Genomic DNA, 20,338 nt, shown 5'->3' with positions numbered 1-20,338 from the left:
TTTTATGAACTCTTTTATGAAAGAGTAATTTGATGTGGGTCAGTAGTACAAGGTCCAGAAAAATCAAAACAATCTCAGACTCCCTTAGAGGGTTAGCATTCCAAGCAAGGAAAATAACAGAGACACACCTGTGCTGCCATTTAAGCCATATCAGTGTCCCTTAGAAGCATGTGGAGCTAAAAACTGGTGATGTGAGTGAAAAACACACAGGTCTTCACTGTCTCCATCTTTCAACTTTTCCATGGGACAATTTTAAAAACAAGCCAAAAAAGAGAAAACTATAGAAAAAGTATTCTCATAAAAGTAGTAACCAGAACATTTGAGCAAATTCAGGTTTGAATTTACAAAACTAATCTATACATATTTTGAAAATAATTTTAAACTTACCCCTAGTGCATTTTTATCCATGATTTTTATAGCTACCATTTCTCCAGTAAGGATGTGGCAGGCAAGTTTGACCTTTGCAAAGCCACCTGAATATAGGAAAACGTATTATGAAGAGATAAGTAAGAGTAACCTAAAATCATCATCAGAGCAACCCAAGGACTCAGGCACAAATACCTTTCCACATGCTTTTACTTTTTTTAAGATTTTAAGTAATCTCTATACCCAACGAGAGACTAAAACTTACAATCCTGAGATCAAGAGTTTCACACTCCAGCTGAGTCAGACAGGCACCCCTGCCATTTGCCTTTTTTTTTTTCCGCCATATGCTTTTAAGAAGCTCTATCAATCCATATCCTCCTGGAAATTTGTGGTTCTTTCTTCCTATTGCTTCCAAAGTGCTAGCCATGACCCTAACCTCTCCTCATTCAATATCTAGATGAAGATTTTTTTTACCATGATAGTATCTTTAACTTTATTTATTTATTTTTAATTTATTTATTCATGAGAGACACAGAAACAGAGAGGCAGAGACATAGGCAGAGAGGGAGAAGCAGACTCCATGCAGGGAGTCCGATGGGGAGTCTTGATCCCAGAACTCCAGGATCACGTCCTGAGCCGAAAGCCACCCAGGCATCCCATATCTTTAACTTCAGATTGAAGAAACAGGAAACCAATTCACTACTTAGAAATCTGCTTCATAATTAACATTGCAATTAAATTTGCTTTATAATTGGGGATCACCGGGTGGCTCCATGGTTTGGCAGCTGCCTTCGGCCTGGGGTGTGATCCTGGCGTCCCAGGATCGAGTCCCGCATCCCGCCATCAGGAACCCTGCATGGAGCCTGCTTCTCCCTCTGCCTGTGTCTCTCTCTCTGTCTCTCTCTCTCTGTCTCTCATGAATGAATAAATAAAAATCTTTAAAAAAATTTTTTTGCTTTATAATTTACACCACTAGAATATAAAGTTGCTGAGAAAAAGACAGTAGGAAACATCCACTCAGTTTTCGTTTTTGTTTTCCACTCAGTTCTAAAACTGGATCAGAAGCAGGATATTGTTTCAAAACTGTATCAAAAGGTAGATAAATGTCCACACATCAGTATCTAAAAGAAATTGCCAACTTAACATTTCTAAAAAGAAGCTATGGTCTTCCCCATCTCAGTAAATGGCAACTCAACATTTCCCAAAAATCTTGAGCCCTTCTCCTTTGTCTCACACTCCATATCCAACCCATCAACAAATCCCATTGATTCTGGGGCACCTGGGTGGCTCAGTAGTTAAGCGTCTGCCCTGGGCTTAGGTTGTGATCCCGGGGTCCTGGGATGGAGTTCTGCATGGGCTCCCCGCAGGGAGCCTGCTTCTCCCTCTGCCCATGTCTCTGCCTCTCTCTGTCTTTCATGAATAAATAAAATCTTTAAAAACAAAAACAGGGCAGCCCCAGTGACACAGCGGTTTAGTGCCTCCTGCAGCCCAGGGTGTGATCCTGGAGACCGGGGATCGAGTCCCATGTCGGGCTCCCTGCATGGAGCCTGCTTCTCCCACTGCCTGTGTCTCTGCCTCTCTCTCTCTCTCTCTCTCTCTCTCTCTGTCTCTCTGCGTGTGTGTCTCTCATGAATAAATAAATAAATAAAATCTTAAAATAAATAAATAAATAAAAATTAAAAAACAAAACGAAAACAAAGGGATGCCTGGGTGGCTCAGCTGTTGAACGTCCTCCCTGGGCTCAAGTCGTGTTCCCAGGGTCCCAGGATCAAGTCCCACATCGGGCTCTCCACAGAGAGCCTGCTTCTCCCTCTGCCTGTGTCTCTGTCTCTCTGTGTGTGTCTCTCATGAATAAATAAATAAAATTTGAAAAAATAAAAACAAAAACAAATCCCATTGGTTCTGTCTTCAAAACATATCAGTTGTTACCTTGGGGGGAAAAGAAGCAGGTACTGACTGGAAAAGTTCTGTCTTGATCTGAACAGGGAACATATACATAAAACTCCATGGAGATGAGTGTACTTTGCATATTGTATTGTGTTGTACCTCAATAAGTTAAAATACACAGACACGTACAGAATCCCATTCACTATATTCACTGCTATCACCCTCATTCAAGTCACCATTATCTCCCGTATCACTCACCTGAATCATTGCAATAACCACCTAACACCTCTCTGCTTCTGCTCCTGCCTTTCCTAGCCCAAGTTTTTCACAACTAAGCAGCCAGAGTGATCCTTAAAAACAAAGGTCAGATAGATCACTCCTTGGCTCAAAACTCTCTAGTGACTTTCATTCTAAATGAAATGACCTATAAGGCCTCTCCTACTACTCCCCTCTTTCTTTTTTTTTCTTTTCTTTTTTTAAATATCTTATTTATTTATTCATGAGAGACACAGAGAGAGGCAGAGACACAGGCAGAGGGAGAAGCAGGCTCCCTGTGGGGAGCCCATGCGGGGATTCAATCCCAGGACCCCAGGATCACAACCTAAGCCAAAGACAGACTCTCTCAATCACTAAGCCAGCCAGGTGCCCCTACTCTCCTCTCTCTTGTTCCACTTTTTCTTTCTAAAGTAGGTTGAAGAATTTTAAAATTAAACTGAAAAGCTCATGACTTCCCAAATACACTATATTCTCAAACAGTTGATCTGTCCTCTGCTTCCAAGAAAAAAAAAAAATTACCTGTCCCAATAGTTTCATATAATTCATAGTATTTGAGAAGTTCATCATAATCTTTCATAGTCCTCCTGGAGGTTTATACAAAATTACAAAAAGAACCTATAAGACAGAAATAGTACATGATCAAAAAATGAACTACTATGAGATTATCTCCTCCACTCTCATAAGTGCACATATAAATATGTCACAGACATATAAATGATATCAAAAAAACTGATTAGCTATATGGTTAAAAAAAAAAAAAAAAAAACTGGATCCCTATCTCCTACCATATGTAAAAGTCAACTTCAGATCCAGGAAAGACTTATATTTGAAAGATAAACCTTTAAAAAAATTTAAAGAATAAAAAAATACATTAAACATTAAAATTAAGAACTTTTACATGTCTAAAGATATCCTTAAAAAAAAGAAAACCATAAATGTGAGAAATATTTGTAACATTTATAAACCATGGATTTTTATCCAGAATATACTATATAAAATATAGAGACAACCCAAAAGAAAAAAGCAAATGAAATTAAAAGGCATTTCATAAAGAAACACAAGTTACCAATAAAAAAATGTTCAATTTTATTAGTCATCAGGGAAATGCAAATTAAGATTTCAATGATATACAATTTTAAGAAACATACAATGAGTTACATATTTTATTACTATGCTCCACAACTTATATGTGTTACATACACAGTTGATTCTTGAACAATGCAGGAGTTAAGGGCATTGGACTCCCTTGCACAGTCAAAAATCCACATAGAACTTTTGACTCCCCCAAAACTTAACAGCCTACTGTTGACAGGAAGCCTCATCAATAACATAGTCAATTAACACTTATTTTATATCCTATATGTATTATATACTTAATTCTTACAATAAAGTAAGCTAGAGAAGAAATGTTATTAAGAAAATTATAGGGATCCCTGGGTGGCGCAGCGGTTTGGCGCCTGCCTTTGGCCCAGGGCGCGATCCTGGAGACCCGGGATCGAATCCCACGTCGGGCTCCCGGTGCATGGAGCCTGCTTCTCCCTCTGCCTATGTCTCTGCCTCTCTCTCTCTCTCTGTGTGACTATCATAAATAAATAAAAAAATTTTTAAAAAAAGATAAAATATAAAAAAAGATAAAATATATATATGCATATACATATAAGTTAGTTGTAAAAAGATCTTAGGAAAAAAATTTAAAAATAAAAAGGTCTTAGGTAGATCTGGTTTGATTTTTGTCAGTTTTAAAATTAAGTAGAATTACAAAAAATCATGGGGATGGAGACACCTGGGTGGCTCAGTGTTTGGGTGTTGCCTTCGGCTCAGGGCACAGTCCTGGGGTCCCAGGATCGAGTCCCGTGTCAGGCTCCCTGCACGGAGTCTGCTTCCCCCTCTGCCTATGTTTCTGCCTCTCTCTCTCTCTCTCTGTGTCTCTCATGAATAAATAAATAAAATCTTAAAAAAAAAAAAAATCATGGGGATGAGTAGGGCCCTGTTGTGTACATGATACATAAGATCACACAGCTTATGTATCAGCTTTATCTTATTTGTGGAGGATATGCTGTTTAACTAGAGATTAGCAGTATATAGGGCAGAAGTGCTAGTGCAATCACTGTCAACCCTGATTTTCTTTTATTCACTTATCATACAGATGTGTTTACTGAACACCTACAATGTATCAGACCTGCATTTTACACTAACTCTAAAACAGAGAAGAAATGCAGTCCCTACCCTCATGAATCTTACATTCTAGCAGAGAAGACAAAAAGCAAATAAACAGATAATACATAATTAAAAGCTATCATAAATACTGGGAAAGAAATAGGCAATAGTGGTCAGAATGGGTTGCTGAGAAAATACTGTTTAAGCCAAGATCCAATTTAAAGGTTGAAAAGTGAGAAAAAGAAAATCAACCTCAGGTAATGAAATTGGAGGAACTGTTAAAATGATAATGATCCTGGGGCACCTGGGTGGCTCAGCAGTTGGGCATCTGCCTTTGGCTCAGGTCGTGATCCCGGGGTCCTGGGATCGAGTCCCATGTGGCTCTCCACGGGGAGCCTGCTTCTCCCCCTGCCTATGTCTCTGCCTCTCTCTCTGTGTCTCTTATAAACAAATAAAATATTTTTTGAAAAATGATAATGATCCTTACTTAGACTCACCACTATTTTCTCACCAATATCCTCCCACCTCCTGCTTCCTTAAGACACCCACCTGCTGAACGGCCACAGCTTTTTGACAGTATTCATTCTAAAACTGGTCCTTGCTTCCCTAATCCTTTCTTAAAATCACCAGCACAAGCTCAAATCCTATAAGCCCCTTTTCGGTTCCTAGGGAGTATTATTTCTTAATGGTCTTTGTTCAGTAGGCCTCAACAGAAGTTGTGAACCCATAAAGGAGAGGAAGGATATTCTAAAAAGAGGGAATTTAGGTGCAAAGATCCCAAGGGAAAAAAGTCAACATGTACTGAACTAAAACTGCTTTTAGAGGTACCATCAACTGGAAATGCAGATTTGAAGCTGAGACAACAGATGAGCCACATGGAAAAAAAGAATATTGGTGTTCTCTCTCTCTCTCATATTACACACAAAATCAATTATAGTTTGTATAAAGACTTAAAAGTGAAAGACAAGGGATCCCTGGGTGGCGCAGCGGTTTAGCGCCTGCCTTTGGCCCAGGGCGCGATCCTGGAGACCTGGGATCGAATCCCACATCGGGCTCTCGGTGCATGGAGCCTGCTTCTCTCTCTGCCTATGTCTCTGCCTCTCTCTCTCTCTCTCTGTGACTATCATAAATAAATAAAAATAAATGTTAAAAAAAAAAAAAAAGTGAAAGACAAATCTTTAAAATGTAGACAGCTAAAGTCTTGCCCATACCAGGCCTATAGCCAGGAGTGGAAAAAGGCAGAAAGGAAAAAGAAAAGAAAGAATTAGAAGAATATAGTTTCATGGAAGCCAAGAAAGAAGAAAAAAGTAAAACGAGTAAAAGAAAGTTTCTAGGGAGTAGATTTCTAAAGTTTTCTAAAAGTGTTCATACATAGGTCAAGTCCTACAGCTTGAGTCTCAGTACTGCAAAGTGGAGCTTTCTTTATGGATAGACATGAGGTGAAAGATCTGTGAACCCACACAGGAATGGCTCCTCTAAGACGCTCTCCTTCCCAGAGGCTAGTGTGGAAGGACAGGACTGGGGGATTTCAACCTTGGGAAGAGAGGCCCCAACACCCCTTAGAAAGCCAAGCAGGAAGCAGGAAGCCCAGGCAAGTGAAGGTCACTGAGTCAGGCACAAATAATCTCCTATATAATCCAGCACAGCATATCAGGACCCTAGAGTTCACAAAGGAGTTTGAGGCCAATACCTGGGTAGTAACGAAATTCTCCTTTGCCCAACCTGACCCCTGTGCACAGATCTCCCCTGGTGACCTAGCAGCGGACTAGCTATGGCAAAACAGGCCAGGATCCTCAGACCCCATTCTCTCTAACATTTTGAAAAATTAAGTGAGTACATGCATATCCAATTGGGGCTTCGGAAGCGAAGTTCCAGGTGGAAAGGGCAAAGCTCATACATCTTGATCACTGACTCTCAGTAGTAGAAGCCTGGTATTAGTGCTCATTTCTAGAAACCTGACAGTCTCCCTTCACCCACAGGCAGAGTTCTAGCAAAGCCGCCACAAAATGATGAGTGGCCAGCACCATGTTCACTCTGTTCCTCATCCGGTCTCATCCAGAATTGAGTAGCCAGCACATTACAAAGCCTTAAAAACGGTCATGACTTTGGAAGATCTAAAATGCAAGTTCCACTTCAGGAGTGCAGGGAGTTGGGACGCCTGGGTGGCCCAGTGGTTGAGCATCTGCGTTTGGCTCAGGTCGTGATCCCGGGGTCCTGGGATGGAGTCCCACATCGGGCTCTACACAGAGATCCTGCTTCTTCCTCTGCGTCCTCTGCCTGTGTCTCTGCCTCTGTGTGTGTGTGTCTCTCATGAATGAATAAATAAAACTTTTTAAAAAAGGAGTGCAGTGAGTTTATTTAAAGAAAAAAAAAAGACAAAGTAAAAGGAGAGATCCTGAGTACAGTGAGGATGAGGTATCATCTTAAATTGAGGTAGAGAAAAAAACTGAATCTGAATGAAATAATCAAAAGCGCAAGAGCTACAAACAATATTTTTTCAAATATTCTCTTAAATCTCCTTTTAAAATGCTTAAAGCTGGGCAGCCCGGGTGGTTCAGTGGTTTAGCGCCGCCTTCAGCCCAGGGCCTGATCCTGGAGACCCGGGATTGAGTCCCACGTTGGGCTCCCTGCATGGAGCCTGCTTCTCCCTCTGCCTGTGTCTGTCTGTCTCTCTCTCTCTCATGAATAAATAAATAAAATCTTTTTAAAAAGTAGGCTATCCAAAAAAAAAAGTAGGCTATCAGGTTCATTAGAGAGCAAAGCCCCAGCTTAGGCAGTATTGGGGTATTGGGGTATTCAGAACACAGAGGCTAAAGAGGAAACACAAAAAGACATTTCAAAGCTTAAAAACCATGAGATGGAAATTGACAGAGGCCTCGCAAAATATAAGAATCCTAATTGCCAAGTGCACATGTTTAAATTCCATACAAAAGATTGAACTCTGTTGACACATTCAAAAGGAGACAACCTTTTGTATGACCTTGGAATTCACTTCCCCAGATGAGAGATATAAGAATTCACAATTAACACAAATGAGTTTTGAACTTCCAGGTCACAGCCCCAAGTCAACTAGCAAAGATCAACTTACGCCAATACAAGACAAGCACCTTTTCTTTCTCTTGCTTCTCTTTATCTACGTTCCCCCCCCCATCCTCAAATTACACCATATTTTTGGACGAGTAATACAAATGTGGGCCTCAATCAAATCTACTGAATCCAGTAACCATCGTTTTTGCTACTGTAGAAAGTTTGCATTGCAAACTGGTACAAATGACAGCAGATTTTACTTGGCTTTTGTGGAGTTAGTTCTAAATATTCTTAAGTGCTCTGTTTATCCTCTAGACTTGGGAAGTATAGAACATAGGAAGGATGGGGCTGGAGTAATCTAACTGTGTAGCTGCTTAAAAAAGATATTGAGGGCAGCCCGGGGGGCCTAGCAGTTTAGTGCTGCCTTCCACCCAGGGCTTGATCCTGGAGACCTGGGATTGAAGAAAACTAGGCCCCACTTAGATACCTGAATGTCGTTCTCAGTGTGACCATATAGAAGAATTGGAGGCATATACATTTAGTATCTTGAACTTCTCTGGGGCAACTGCTTAGGTAACAAAAGGTTTATCACCAAATTTTATAGAAGGGCAACAAATTGGAGGCAATTTCTTACTAATGATATTATCCGGGCTATGCTATTACCTGCGGGGTAATACATTTACCTCATCGATGAGCTTGGTTAAGATACTATGCTGAGGATATTTCAAATAAGAAGTAGAATACCGAATGGTATATAATGTGGCCTTGTAATTGATACATTTAATTAACATCCTGTCCTTCTGCCTCGCAGAGGATTCTAGGAGCACCAACGAAGAGGCATTCATTCCTAAAGGCGTTAAGAGATTCATCTGCTCATCTGGCTGGTCCACAGTAGATAAGAAAGGCAGATCCGCTGGTGAAACAAGCCCAGTGATGATGCAGTAAGGGACTTTCTGATTTCTCCCCAAACATGGGAAGCAGAAACCAAAACATGAACAAGAAAGTTGGGGCACACTGACTTCCAAGCAAAACTCCAGGGACCTCTCAAACCCGCCGCCACTCCCCCCGCCCCCCCATCCCACTACCAAACAGAAACATCAGAGGTGAGGTTCAGGAACAATTACTCATCCTAGGTGCTATAGGACTGATCGCTTTCTTGGGATGCTCTCCTTTGGGAGTTTCCCTTTTTCCCGCTGGTTTCTTGGGGGTACTGCTCCTTTTACTGCTTTGGCAGTCAGGGCATGTCCCTTTTAGCGTGAGCCTTCTTAAGCCACTACTTCGGGACAGTGAAGGGGGAAGAAGGATCCGGACTCTGAAAAGGGGGCGGTAACAACATAACACGTTTCCTCTTGAACTGCACTGCCCCAGTGCACTGCGCTGTAAGAACAGAAATAACTTGGAACCCTTACCCTTCCTTCACCTTCTTCCGCGGAGACAGGGTCACGGACACGTGTAATGTGGGAACTCACGACTCTCCAAGTCCCCTTAGTGGCAAACGCTTTGCCTGCGCCTCATCAATAACTCCGAGTTAGAGACGATCATTATCCCCACTTACAGAGGAGAAAACCGGGGGTCGGGAAGCCCGACTAGATCATCCGGGAAGTGGGCTCGCAAGGTGGGGCTCCGGAGAAATCCTCCAGGTCCCCCGCGCCGCGTTACAGCCGGGACCCCGGCCCTCACCCACGGCGGAGACACTGACCTGAGAGGGGCGGAGGGCCGGGAGGGGCGGGGCCGGGCAGAAGCACACCGGAGCGGGCCAGCGGTCCTGAGCCGAGAAGCAAGCGCCCAGAGCCCCTGGGAAGCTTTGGAATTGCCGGGTTCCGGCCGCTTCCGCCCGCCAAGGAAATCAAACCTTCCCGGACCGGAAGGGGCGGGGCGCGCGGGGGCGCGCGGGGGGCGGGGCCGGGCGCGGCGGGAGCGCGCAGTGGCGCTCCGACAGGCCCCCCGCCCCCCGGAAGGGCTGGGCCTGGGAGGGCACCGCAGAGCGGGTCTGGGCCTCCCGAGGCCCCACGACGTAAGGGCCTCGGTTTTCCGTCTGGGTGCGCCTTCACCGGAGGGCATGGAAGGTTCTCCAGGGCGGTGGACGTACAAAGTCTCCACGTTAATCAGCCTGCTCACGCCCTGCTTCCTAGAATCCTCTACAGGGCAGCGGTTTAGCGCCGCCTTCCGCCCGGGGCGTGATCCTGGAGACCCGGGATCGAGTCCCGCATCCCGCGTCGGGCTCCCCGCAGGGAGCCTGCTTCTCCCTCTGCCTGTGTCTCTGCCTCTCTCTCTGTGTCTCTCATGAATAAATTAGTAAGAATCTTAAAAATGAAATAAAATTGACCTACAGAGAGGTTGCTCGGCTTTGCGGTTCCCCTTTCGTCCTCCCCTTGCCCAGTGGCTCTTCTCCCACCCCGTCAAATGCAAGTCTACCTCTCCTCTCGCCAAATCTAATTTTTTTTAATTTTTTTTTCATTTATTTATGATAGTCACACAGAGAGAGAGAGAGAGGCAGAGACACAGGCAGAGGGAGAAGCAGGCTCCATGCACCGGGAGCCCGACGTGGGATTCGATCCCGGGTCTCCAGGATCGCGCCCTGGGCCAAAGGCAGGCGCCAAACCGCTGCGCCACCCAGGGATCCCTCCTCCCGCCAAATCTTACGAAAATGTGCTGCCACCTGGAAAAACACCCCCGGAGACCACGTTCATGGTCTGTTAGGTAACTCAAAGGTACGAGAAACGCCAACCAGTTCTCAACGATGGAAGTCTTTTTTTTTTTTTTTTTAAGATTTTATTTATTTATTCATGAGAGACAATGAGAGAGAGGCAGAGACACAGGCAGAGGGAGAAGCAGGCCCCAGGCAGGGAACCTGATGTGGGACTCGATCCCGGGACCCCAGGATCACACCCTGGGCGGAAAGCAGGCGCTAAACCGCTGAGCCCCCCGGGGAGCCCCGATGGAAGTCTTTCTAATACAGTTCGCTGTCTGATCATGATGTGATGTTCATCGCTGTATGAATTACAGTTGTAATGGTAACTGTCTGGAAGAAAAAAGAATTATAGCCACGGGAAGAAAACGTTCAGTATAAATTTGCATATGTATTTTTTAAATAGACGTTACAATTTGGGGGCACCTGGGTATCTCAGTTAAGCCACTGACTCCTTTTTTTTTTTTTTTTAATGATTTTATTTATTTGAGAGACACAGAGAGAGGCAGTGACATAGGCAGAGGGAGAAACAGGCTCCCTGCGGGCAGCCGGATGTGGGATTCGATCCTAGGACTCGATCCCAGGACCCTAGGACAACGACCTAAGCCGAAAGTAGAGGCTCAACCACTGAGCCACCCGGTGTCCCAAGCCGCTGACTCTTGATTTCTGCTTAGCTCATGATCTCAGGATTATAAAATGGAGGCCCCAGTTGGACTCCACCGTCAGCTTCTCTCTCTCTCCTTCTGCCCCTTCCCCACCAGCTCACACTCTCTCGGCCTCAAAAAACAATAGAGGGGCACCTGGGTGGCTCAGTTGGCTGGGCATCTGTGTTCCCCTAGGGTTGTAACCCCAAGGTCCTGGGATGCAGTCCCCACATTGGGCTTCTACTCAGCAGGGAGTTTGCTCCGCCCTCCGCCCTTCCCCTCTGCTCCTGATATATTTCTCTCTCAAATAAATAAATAAAATACTTTTAAAATAAAATAAAATAGACATTACTTTTTTAGAGCAGTTTTAGATTCACAAAGCAAATTTTTTTAAAAGTTTTTGTTTATTCATGAGATACACAGAGAGAGTGAGAGAGTGGGACTCGATCCCAGATTCCAGGATCAGGTCGTGAGCTGAAGGCAGACACTCAACCGCTGAGCCATCCAGGTGCCCCAGACTCACAGCAAATTTAGGGGTAAAGTATAGACATAGCTCCTAAACACTCTGCCCCCACTCATGTATAGCCACCCCTATTATCAATATCCCTCACCAAACCACCAAAGTCGTACATATGTTACAACTGGTGAACCTACGTTGATATATTATCACTCAAAGACCATAGTTCAGGGCTGCCCCAGTGGCTCAGTGGTTTAGCACCGCCTTCTGCCCAGGGCCTGATCTGGGAGACCGGGAACAAGTCCCATGTCCTGCTAAATAAAACTTTTATTTTTTTTTTAATTTTTATTTATTTATGATAGTCACAGAGAGAGAGAGAGAGAGGCAGAGAGAGAAGCAGGCTCCATGCACCGGGAGCCCAATGTGGGATTTGATCCCGGGTCTCCAGGATCGCACCCTGGGCCAAAGGCAGGCGCAAAACCACTGCACCACCCAGGGATCCCTAAATAAAACTTTTAAAAAGGCCTTAGTTCACATCACGATTCCCTCTTGGTGTGTACATGTTACAGTTTTAGACAAATGTATACTGACATGTATCTACCATCATAGTTCATATAGAGTAGTTTTACTGTCCTAAAAATTCTCTGCTCTACTTGCCCATGAAGCAGTATAGTCCTTTTTTTTTTAAGATTTTATTTATTTATTCATGAGAGACACAGAGAGAGGCAGAGAGAGACACAGGCAGAGGGAGAGGCAACCTCCACACAAGAAGCCTGATGTGGGACTCGATCCCAGGTCTCCAGGATCACGCCCTGGGCTGAAGGCAGGGCTAAACCTCTGAGCCCCCCGGGCTGTCCCAAGCAGTATAGTCATATACTATATAATATAATATATAATATAATATAATATAATATAATATAATATAATATAATATAATATAATATAAAATTTTTTTTTACTGCAATGAAGTACAATAGGGCCATGGATAAAAGATTTTCTTTTAAGATTTTGTTTATTCATGAGAGACACACACAGAGAGAGACAGAGAGAGAGGCAGAGACACAGGCAGAGGGAGAAGCAGGCTCCCTGGGATCACAACCTGAGCCAAAGGCAGGTTGTACTCAACCGCTGAGCCACCCAGGTACCCCTGAAGGAGAGTAATTATGCCACAAGGCAAAACAGTCCAGTGCCAGGAGGCAGGGCTTTGACTTGTGAGGTCTGAAAGAAGTGCCTGATCCTCTGCAGGCCTATTTCCTCATATGGATAATAAAGAGGTTGGATTATGATTGTGCTGCTCCCTATTTCATGAGTCACTAACTGGGTGGGTCTGGCTATTTGGAATATAACATGTCTACCAATAATTACACCATTAGCAGCAATAATAAAACCTACTATGATTTTTTGGGCAGTTAATGTACACTTACATGCATCATCTCTATAACCAAATGCCTGCCCCTCTCATGCAGGGTAATGAGTGCTAGTCATTCTTTCATCAGTCACCAGTGCCTCCCCAAGGCAAAGCCAGAGAAAGGAAAAAAAGAGATGTGGCTTCCGCCCAAGGTAGCTCACAGACAGAAAAGCCAGATTCGGATTCATAGACAACCAACTCTAATAAAGGGCCAAACAAAAGTACTAAATACAAGGGTACACAGCCATGCTGATCAGAGCTCAAAGAGGATAGCAATCATTTCTGATCAGGGAATTGAGGTATTTTGTACTAGAGTTAGGCCTTGGGGTGGAGGGGGGGGAACACAAGAAAAATTTGACAAGGAAAGAGCATTCCCCAGACAGGGCAAGGTATGTGTACAGAAGCAGAGGCAAGAAAATACAAGTCTCTTCAGAGAAAGGCATGTTGGGTAGAACACAAGGAGACAGGATGTGGCAAGAAAGGAAGAGCAAGGAAGTGGAGACCCACCTCTAAGGGCCTATGTGCCAGGCTACTGTTGGGTGAGGTGCTGACCAGGAGAGGGACATGAGCAGATATACTTTTCAAAGAAAGACCAAGCAGCCCTGCCAGCAGAGGAGTATCTGGGCTTGACAAAGCAGGGTAAGAATTGTGCTTCTCTAGAGGCAGAATGGATGCCAGGATGTCAGCACTACATGTGGCTAAGTCATCAGTGGGGATGGGAAGCAAAGACTTCATTCATAGCAATGCTGCTTCCCTTACTAAGCCCAGATTAGATGACCTTGGGCTACAAACCATGTCTTGATTCCTAAATACAATCCATGATAAATTGGAAAGCCACACAAAATTAAGTTTTTGGTCATAGTCCTGCTAGAAAAGGGGATAGCTCTAAAAAAACAAAACAGGGATCCCTGGGTGATGCAGCAGTTTGGCGCCTGCCTTTGGCCCAGGGCATGATCCTGGAGACCTGGGATCAAATCCCACGTCGGGCTCCCGGTGCATGGGGCCTGCTTCTCCCTCTGCCTATGTCTCTGCCTCTGTGTGTGTGTGTGACTATCATAAATAAAAATTTTTAAAAATTTTTAAAAAAAATAAAAAAACAAAACAAAACAAAACAAAAAAATTATTAAAAATAATTCAGGGGAGGGATCCTGGGTGGCGCAGCGGATTCGTGCCTGCCTTTGGCCCAGGGCGCGATCCTGGAGACCCGGGATCGAATCCCACGTTGGGCTCCCGGTGCATGGAGCCTGCTTCTCCCTCTGCCTGTGTCTCTGCCTCTCTCTCTCTCTCTCTGTGTGACTATCATAAATAAATAAAAATTAAAAATAATAATAATAATAATTCAGGGGAGGGGATCCCTGGGTGGCGCAGTGGTTTGGCGCCTGCCTTTGGCCCAGGGCGCGATCCTGGAGACCCGGGATCGAATCCCACGTCGGGCTCCTGGTGCATGGAGCCTGCTTCTCCCTCTGCCTGTGTCTCTGTCTCTCTCTCTCTCTCTGTGTGACTATCATAAATAAATAAAAAAAAATTTTTTTAAAAAAAAATAATAATAATTCAGGGGAAAAAATAAAATAATTCAGGGGTGCCTGGGTGGCTCAGTCAGTTAAGTGTCTGACTCTTGGTTTCAGCTCAAGTCATGATCTCAGAGTCATGAGATTGAGTCATGAGATGAGCCCCACATTGGGCTCTGCACTCAGCAGGGAGTCTGCTTGGGATTCTCTCTCTCCCTCTGCCCCTCCTCTCTCACTCTCAAAATAAATAAATAAATATTTTTTAAAATACTTAAGAAATTTGAATTTGAAAACTATTTTTGTTGGGACTCCTGGACAGCTCAGTGGTTGAGCATCTGCCTTTGGCTCCGTGCATGATCCTAAGGGTCTGGGATCAAGTCCCACATTGGGCTCCCTGCAAGGAGCCTGCTTCTCCCTCTGTCTATGTCTCTCCTCTCTCTCTCTCTCTCTCTCTCTCTCTCGCTCTGTCTCTCATGAATAAATAAGTAAAATCTAAAAGAAAGAAAGAAAGAAAGAAAGAAAGAAAGAAAGAAAGAAAGAAAGAAAGAAAGAGAGAAAAACTATTTTGGGGAATTTGTTTAATTTCCTACTTTTGATCATTGAATGTAGATATGTAAGAGATTGTCCTGTTCTTTGGAAAACAGAAAAGGGGAGAGTGAGAGAATGATAATGATGATGACAGTAATGATGATGATAGGGTAAAATGTGGAATTAGTAAGTCTGGATAAAAGGTATGTGGGAGTTCCTTGTTCTGGTCTATTTTTGCAACTCTCCAATAAGTTTGAAATTGTATCAAAGTAAAAAGTAAACAGGGGCACCTGGGTAGCTCAGTTGGTTAAGAGTGAGCCTTGAATTCAAGTCATGATCCCAGGGTCCTGGGATCCAGCACCACATTGGGCTTCCTGCTCTATGGGGAGCCTGATTCTCCCTCTCCCTCTGCCCTTCCCCCTTGCTTATGCTTTCTGGCTCTAACTCTCTGTCAAATAAATAAAATATTTAATAGACTAAAAAGTAAAAAATGTCAGGAATAAGTTTCTTTTTTTAGGTTTATTTATTTATTTGGGGGAGAGGAGGGAGGGAGAATCTCAATCAGACTTACACTAAGCAGAAAGCCTGTCATGAGGCTCAATCTCATGATCCTGAGACCAGGGTCCGAGCAGAAATCAAGAGTCAGACGCCTAACCAACTGTGTCACACAGGTGCCCCAGCAATAGATTCTCTACTAATCCTGCTCCTTGGGGTACCTGTGTGGCTCAGTCAGTTAAATGTCTTCCTTTGGCTTAGGTCATGATCCAGGATCCTGGGATAAAACCCCATATCAGGCTCCTTGCTCAGAGGGGAGTCTGCTTCTCCCTCTCCTTCTGCTTCTCCCCTTGCTTGCCCTCTCTCTCTTTCTCTCTCTCACTCACTCCTTTTCTCTCAAATAAATAAATAAAATCTTTTTTTAAAAAGTACATACAAGGGCAGCCCAGGTGGCTCAGTGGATTAGCGCCGCCTTCAGCCCAGGGTGTGATCCTGTGGACCCAGGATCGAGTCCCATGTCAGGCTCCCTACATGGAGCCTGCTTCTCCCGCTGCCTGTGTCTCTGCCTCTCTCTGTCTCTCTCTGTGTCTCTCATGAATAAATAAATAAAATCTTTTTTAAAAAGTACATACAAATTTAAGAGACTTTATGAATTAATAAGAATGATTGATGATGAACACTGTGATTGAAAGAGCACATCAATAGGCAAACGCTAAATATTACACATTGGGATACTATACAACCAATTTTTTAAAAGAATTACACAAATATACTGCTTAGTGTTGCCAAGTAAAAAAGCAACATATAGAGACATATTTATACTAAAAATTTATCCAGTATGAATCCAAAATTCAAATTTCACTGGGCGTCTTATATCTTTAATTGCTCAATCTGGCGACACTAAATGCCATGGGATGTCTGCTTTTTAGGTGAAAAAAATAAGCTACTTATAAAGATAAATAGTATGGCCTCATTTTTGTATAGAAAAATGTTTAAGGGGGGATCCCTGGGTGGCGCAGCGGTTTGGCGCCTGCCTTTGGTCCAGGGTGCGATCCTGGAGACCTGGGATCGAATCCCACGTCGGGCTCCCGGTGCATGGAGCCTGCTTCTCCCTCTGCCTGTGTCTCTGCTTCTCTCTCTCTCTCTCTCTGTGACTATCATAAATAAATAAAAATTAAAAAAAAAATATATATATATAGATTCACATGCAGTAGTAGCAAGAGATAATGCAAAAAATCCCTTATATGCTTTGCTCAGTTTCCCTCTAAATAAGGAAAAAAACTCTTGTTCTGTATTACTACTCACACTAAACACTCTGACGTCAGCTGAATGTTCACAATTCAATTCAATTCTGACACTATCTACCTGGAGTTAGCATCAGACCACACAGGTTCAGTCCCACAGAACTGCACCCACTTCAGATGCCAATCTGGAGTCCTGGCCTCCTGCAGTTCAGACCCACCAGCTATAAATCAGGAGTTCACATGACCCCTCCCCGCCTCATGTTTGATAATCTGCGGGAGCAGCTCACAGAACTCAGGAAAACAGTTTACTTACACATTACTGGTTTATTCTAAAAGGATACAACTTAAGAACAGCGAAATGGAAGAAATACATAGGGCAAGGTAGGTGGGAAGGGGCTCATAGCTTCCATGCCCTCTCAGCACATTGATGTGTTCAGTGACCTGGAAGCTCTTTGAATGCTTGGCTTAGGGCTTTCTATGGGGGCTTCACTATGTAGGTGTGGTTGACTAAATCACTGGCCACTGATGATTAACTTCCTGCCTCTCTGCCCTCCCTGGAGGTTGGGGGATGGTGTTAAAAGTTCCAGTTCTCTAATCACAATGTTGGTTCCTCTGGCCAAAACCAACCCCTCCTTCCTTAGGGGCTTTTCAGGAGACTCCAGCCAACAGTCATCTCTTTAACATATAGAATTATACTTACCCCTACAGAGATCTAAGGGTTTTAGGAGCTGTGTGCCAGGAAAGGGGGAGGGAAGAAGGCAGAGAGCAAATATGTATTTCTTATTATGCCATATCCCCAATGGTAATATTTTGCGGAACAAATTCATCCAAGGTTCATGTATCAATAGTGCATTCCTTTTTATTGCTGAGTAGCATTCCATGATGTGTGTGTGTGTGTGTGTGTGTGTATATACATATATATACATTCACATGTTGAAGGACATCTGGGATGATTCTGGTTTGGAGCTATTGCAAATAAAGCTGTTATGAACATTTGTTTGAGGGTTATTGCATGCATTTTAAAACTAATTTTTAGATCTAAAAATAATAGACTATATAAAAATGTTAAAACATCAACACGACAAAAAAAAACACAAATATATTGAAAAGCAAGCCACAAGCTGGGAAATATTTACAACATATTCGTAGACAAAATAAACTGGTAGCTAAGATTGCCTCTGGGGGGAAGTGACTGGCTGGAAGGAAAGAGGGGAAAGAGGACTTGTTTTTCACCACTTTGGCTGTGTACTGATATATTTAATTAGTGTGTCAGGACCTACAATGTGGAGGCTACCCCAGTGGTCAGGCCCACATCACAAATCTAAGCCTAAATCGGCCTGTACTTACAGGAAACACCTGTCATGGAAACCTACCACACCCGGGCCCAGGTCCTCCAGGTCAGCTTTAGTTAGTTCACCTCACCCGAGAAAACAGGACCTGTTAGCCCTATAAGGAAGTCCCCAGCTTCCTCACCAATCCTGCCCTGTTTCAAAATTGCTGCTTCTAATGCTCATGCTCTATAAAACTCATTCTTGCCTCAAATCCCATGGGAAGAGAGCTTGCCGCTGGTTCTCCCCCTGTCCATGGATTGTTTTCCTTTGCACAAAGAAAATCGAGCTTGTTAGTTGTCTTAGTTTTGCCATTTGACAGCACCTTTGAATTTTAAGCCAAACTTGTCTCTTGCCTTTTCAAAGCTGAATTGTTTTTTTTTTAAGTAATACATGCATTAAAAAAAAAAATTTTTTTTGCAATAGACATAATTACTTCAAAGGAAAACATTTACAAAATTATTTTCTGGATGAAACAAATAACTGTAAGCAGTGATTTCAGAACTATATAATCCTCTCCAGAAGGCCTGGGGACAGGGGCAGGCAGTGTTTCCCTTATGAAATTAGTGAGAATGCATAATAATTTCAGAATCTTGCCCACCCAAGGAGCTAATGTGCACGTTGCTGAGGAAATAAAGATGTTTTCCTCCTATCTTTACTGGGAGGGCAGAAACAATAATCCAAAAAACTAAAATGTGGGTGACAGAAATGGAGATGGAAAGGGTCCTTCATGGAGCATAGGGGGAAAAAGGGTCATCTTTTTTTTTTTTTTAATTTTTATTTATTTATGATAGTCACAGAGAGAGAGAGAGAGGCAGAGACATAGGCAGAAGGAGAAGCAGGCTCCATGCACCGGGAGCCTGATGTGGGATTCGATCCTGGGTCTCCAGGATCGCGCCCTGAGCCAAAGGCAGGCGCCAAACCGCTGCACCACCCAGGGATCCCCAGTCATCTTTTAAGAAATGGACCCTGTAGGGGAGGCTGGCTGCCTCAGTCTGCGGAGCATGTGACTTATGATCATGGGGTCATGAGTTTGAGTCCCCCATTGGGTATACAGATCAGAAAGAAAGAAAAAAAGAAAGAAGAAGAAGAAGAAAGAAAGAAAGAAAGAAAGAAAGAAAGAAAGAAAGAAAGAAAGAAAGAAAGAAAGAAAGAAAGAAAGAGCTGAGTGAAGTAAGTCAGTCGGAGAAGGACAAACATTATATGTTCTCATTCATGTGGGGAATATAAATAATAGTGAAAGGGAATATAAGGGAAGGGAGAAGAAATGTGTGGGAAATATCAGAAAGGGAGACAGAACGTAAAGACTGCTAACTCTGGGAAACGAACTAGGGGTGGTAGAAGGGGAGGAGGGCGGGGGTGGGAGTGAATGGGTGACGGGCACTGGGGGTTATTCTGTATGTAGGTAAATTGAACACCAATAAAAAATAAATTAAAAAAAAAGGAAACGAAAGAAAGAAAGAAAGAAAGAAAGAAAGAAAGAAAGAAAGAAAGAAAGAAGAAAAGAAAGAAAGAAAGAAAGAAAGAAAGAAAGAAAGAAAGAAAGAAAGAAAGAAAGAAAGGAGACACTGTATTCAGTCCCTATATACAGAGGACTTGTCACCAAGTAGGAGAGTGAGCAGGGCAGCAGGGAGAATCTCTAAGTCTGAGCCCTTAGAGCTAGCAGGAGGGGAGACCGTGCCAGGCACTTTGCCTCACCAGAAGCTTGCATTCACTAAGCAACCTCTGGGAGCTGAGAGAGGTCAGTTCCCCAAAGTTCGTTATCCTCATATGATTTAATCCACAAGCTCTGGCTTTCCCTAGTAGTCTTCTGGGAGTTTAGTGACTGTTGTGAGCACCCCAAAACTAGGGTCTTCTGAGCATGCGAAGCCTGAGCTGTAGTTCCCAGGAGAATGCACACCTCTGTGGTCATGCAGCCTTATGCACAGACTTCCATAGTCCACTTAACACCAGGGCTCATGGCCAGCTGCTCAAATGTTGCTGGGAGGCTCTGTAATACTGGAGGGCAGAGACCATGTCTGTGAGCCTGCTCCCAGCCTGACACACAGTAGGAACTCAATAAACTTTCTTCCTGAAATGTCACATGCTTGTGTGTCTGTGTGTCTCTGAGTGTGTATCTGTGTGTGTCTCTGTGTGTGTGAAAGCTTAGCTTAATTTTGAGTTTGACTTCACATTCTGCCGAAGGAGCTGAAACTTAATCTCAGGCTTTTGGAGTCCACCCCACAATTTCTCTTCCACTTAATTAAGATGATGGAAGTGAGCACCTGACCATTGGTCATCAGCCCATCCCAGTGACCATCAGTATGTCTCTCATTCCTGACACC

At 43.6% G+C, this 20,338-nt stretch overlaps 1 protein-coding gene across 8 annotated transcripts in view; it reads right to left on the bottom strand.

The window, feature by feature from the left end:
* MELK (maternal embryonic leucine zipper kinase) overlaps positions 1 to 9,572 on the bottom strand; it is a 95,644-nt gene extending 86,072 nt beyond the window's left edge. For 3 of the 8 annotated variants that reach the window (XM_077912543.1, XM_077912547.1, XM_077912550.1), the window contains exons 1-3: positions 9,123 to 9,557; positions 3,049 to 3,144; positions 388 to 473 (exon numbers count right to left, since the gene is read on the bottom strand). In XM_077912543.1, coding sequence (XP_077768669.1) covers positions 388 to 473; positions 3,049 to 3,106 — 144 coding nt within the window. In that variant the 5' untranslated portion in view covers positions 3,107 to 3,144; positions 9,123 to 9,557. Of the gene's footprint in view, positions 1 to 387; positions 474 to 3,048; positions 3,145 to 9,122 lie in introns of all 8 variants that reach the window. The other 5 variants (XM_077912544.1, XM_077912545.1, XM_077912546.1 and 2 more) reach the window with 5 other exon arrangements.
* Between the last annotated feature and the right edge of the window lie 10,766 nt (positions 9,573 to 20,338).

The sequence above is a fragment of the Canis aureus genome, chromosome 10 (assembly GCF_053574225.1).
Source record: "Canis aureus isolate CA01 chromosome 10, VMU_Caureus_v.1.0, whole genome shotgun sequence".
Classification (NCBI taxonomy): Eukaryota; Metazoa; Chordata; class Mammalia; order Carnivora; family Canidae; genus Canis; species Canis aureus.
This window is presented reverse-complemented; position numbering and strand designations above follow the sequence as displayed.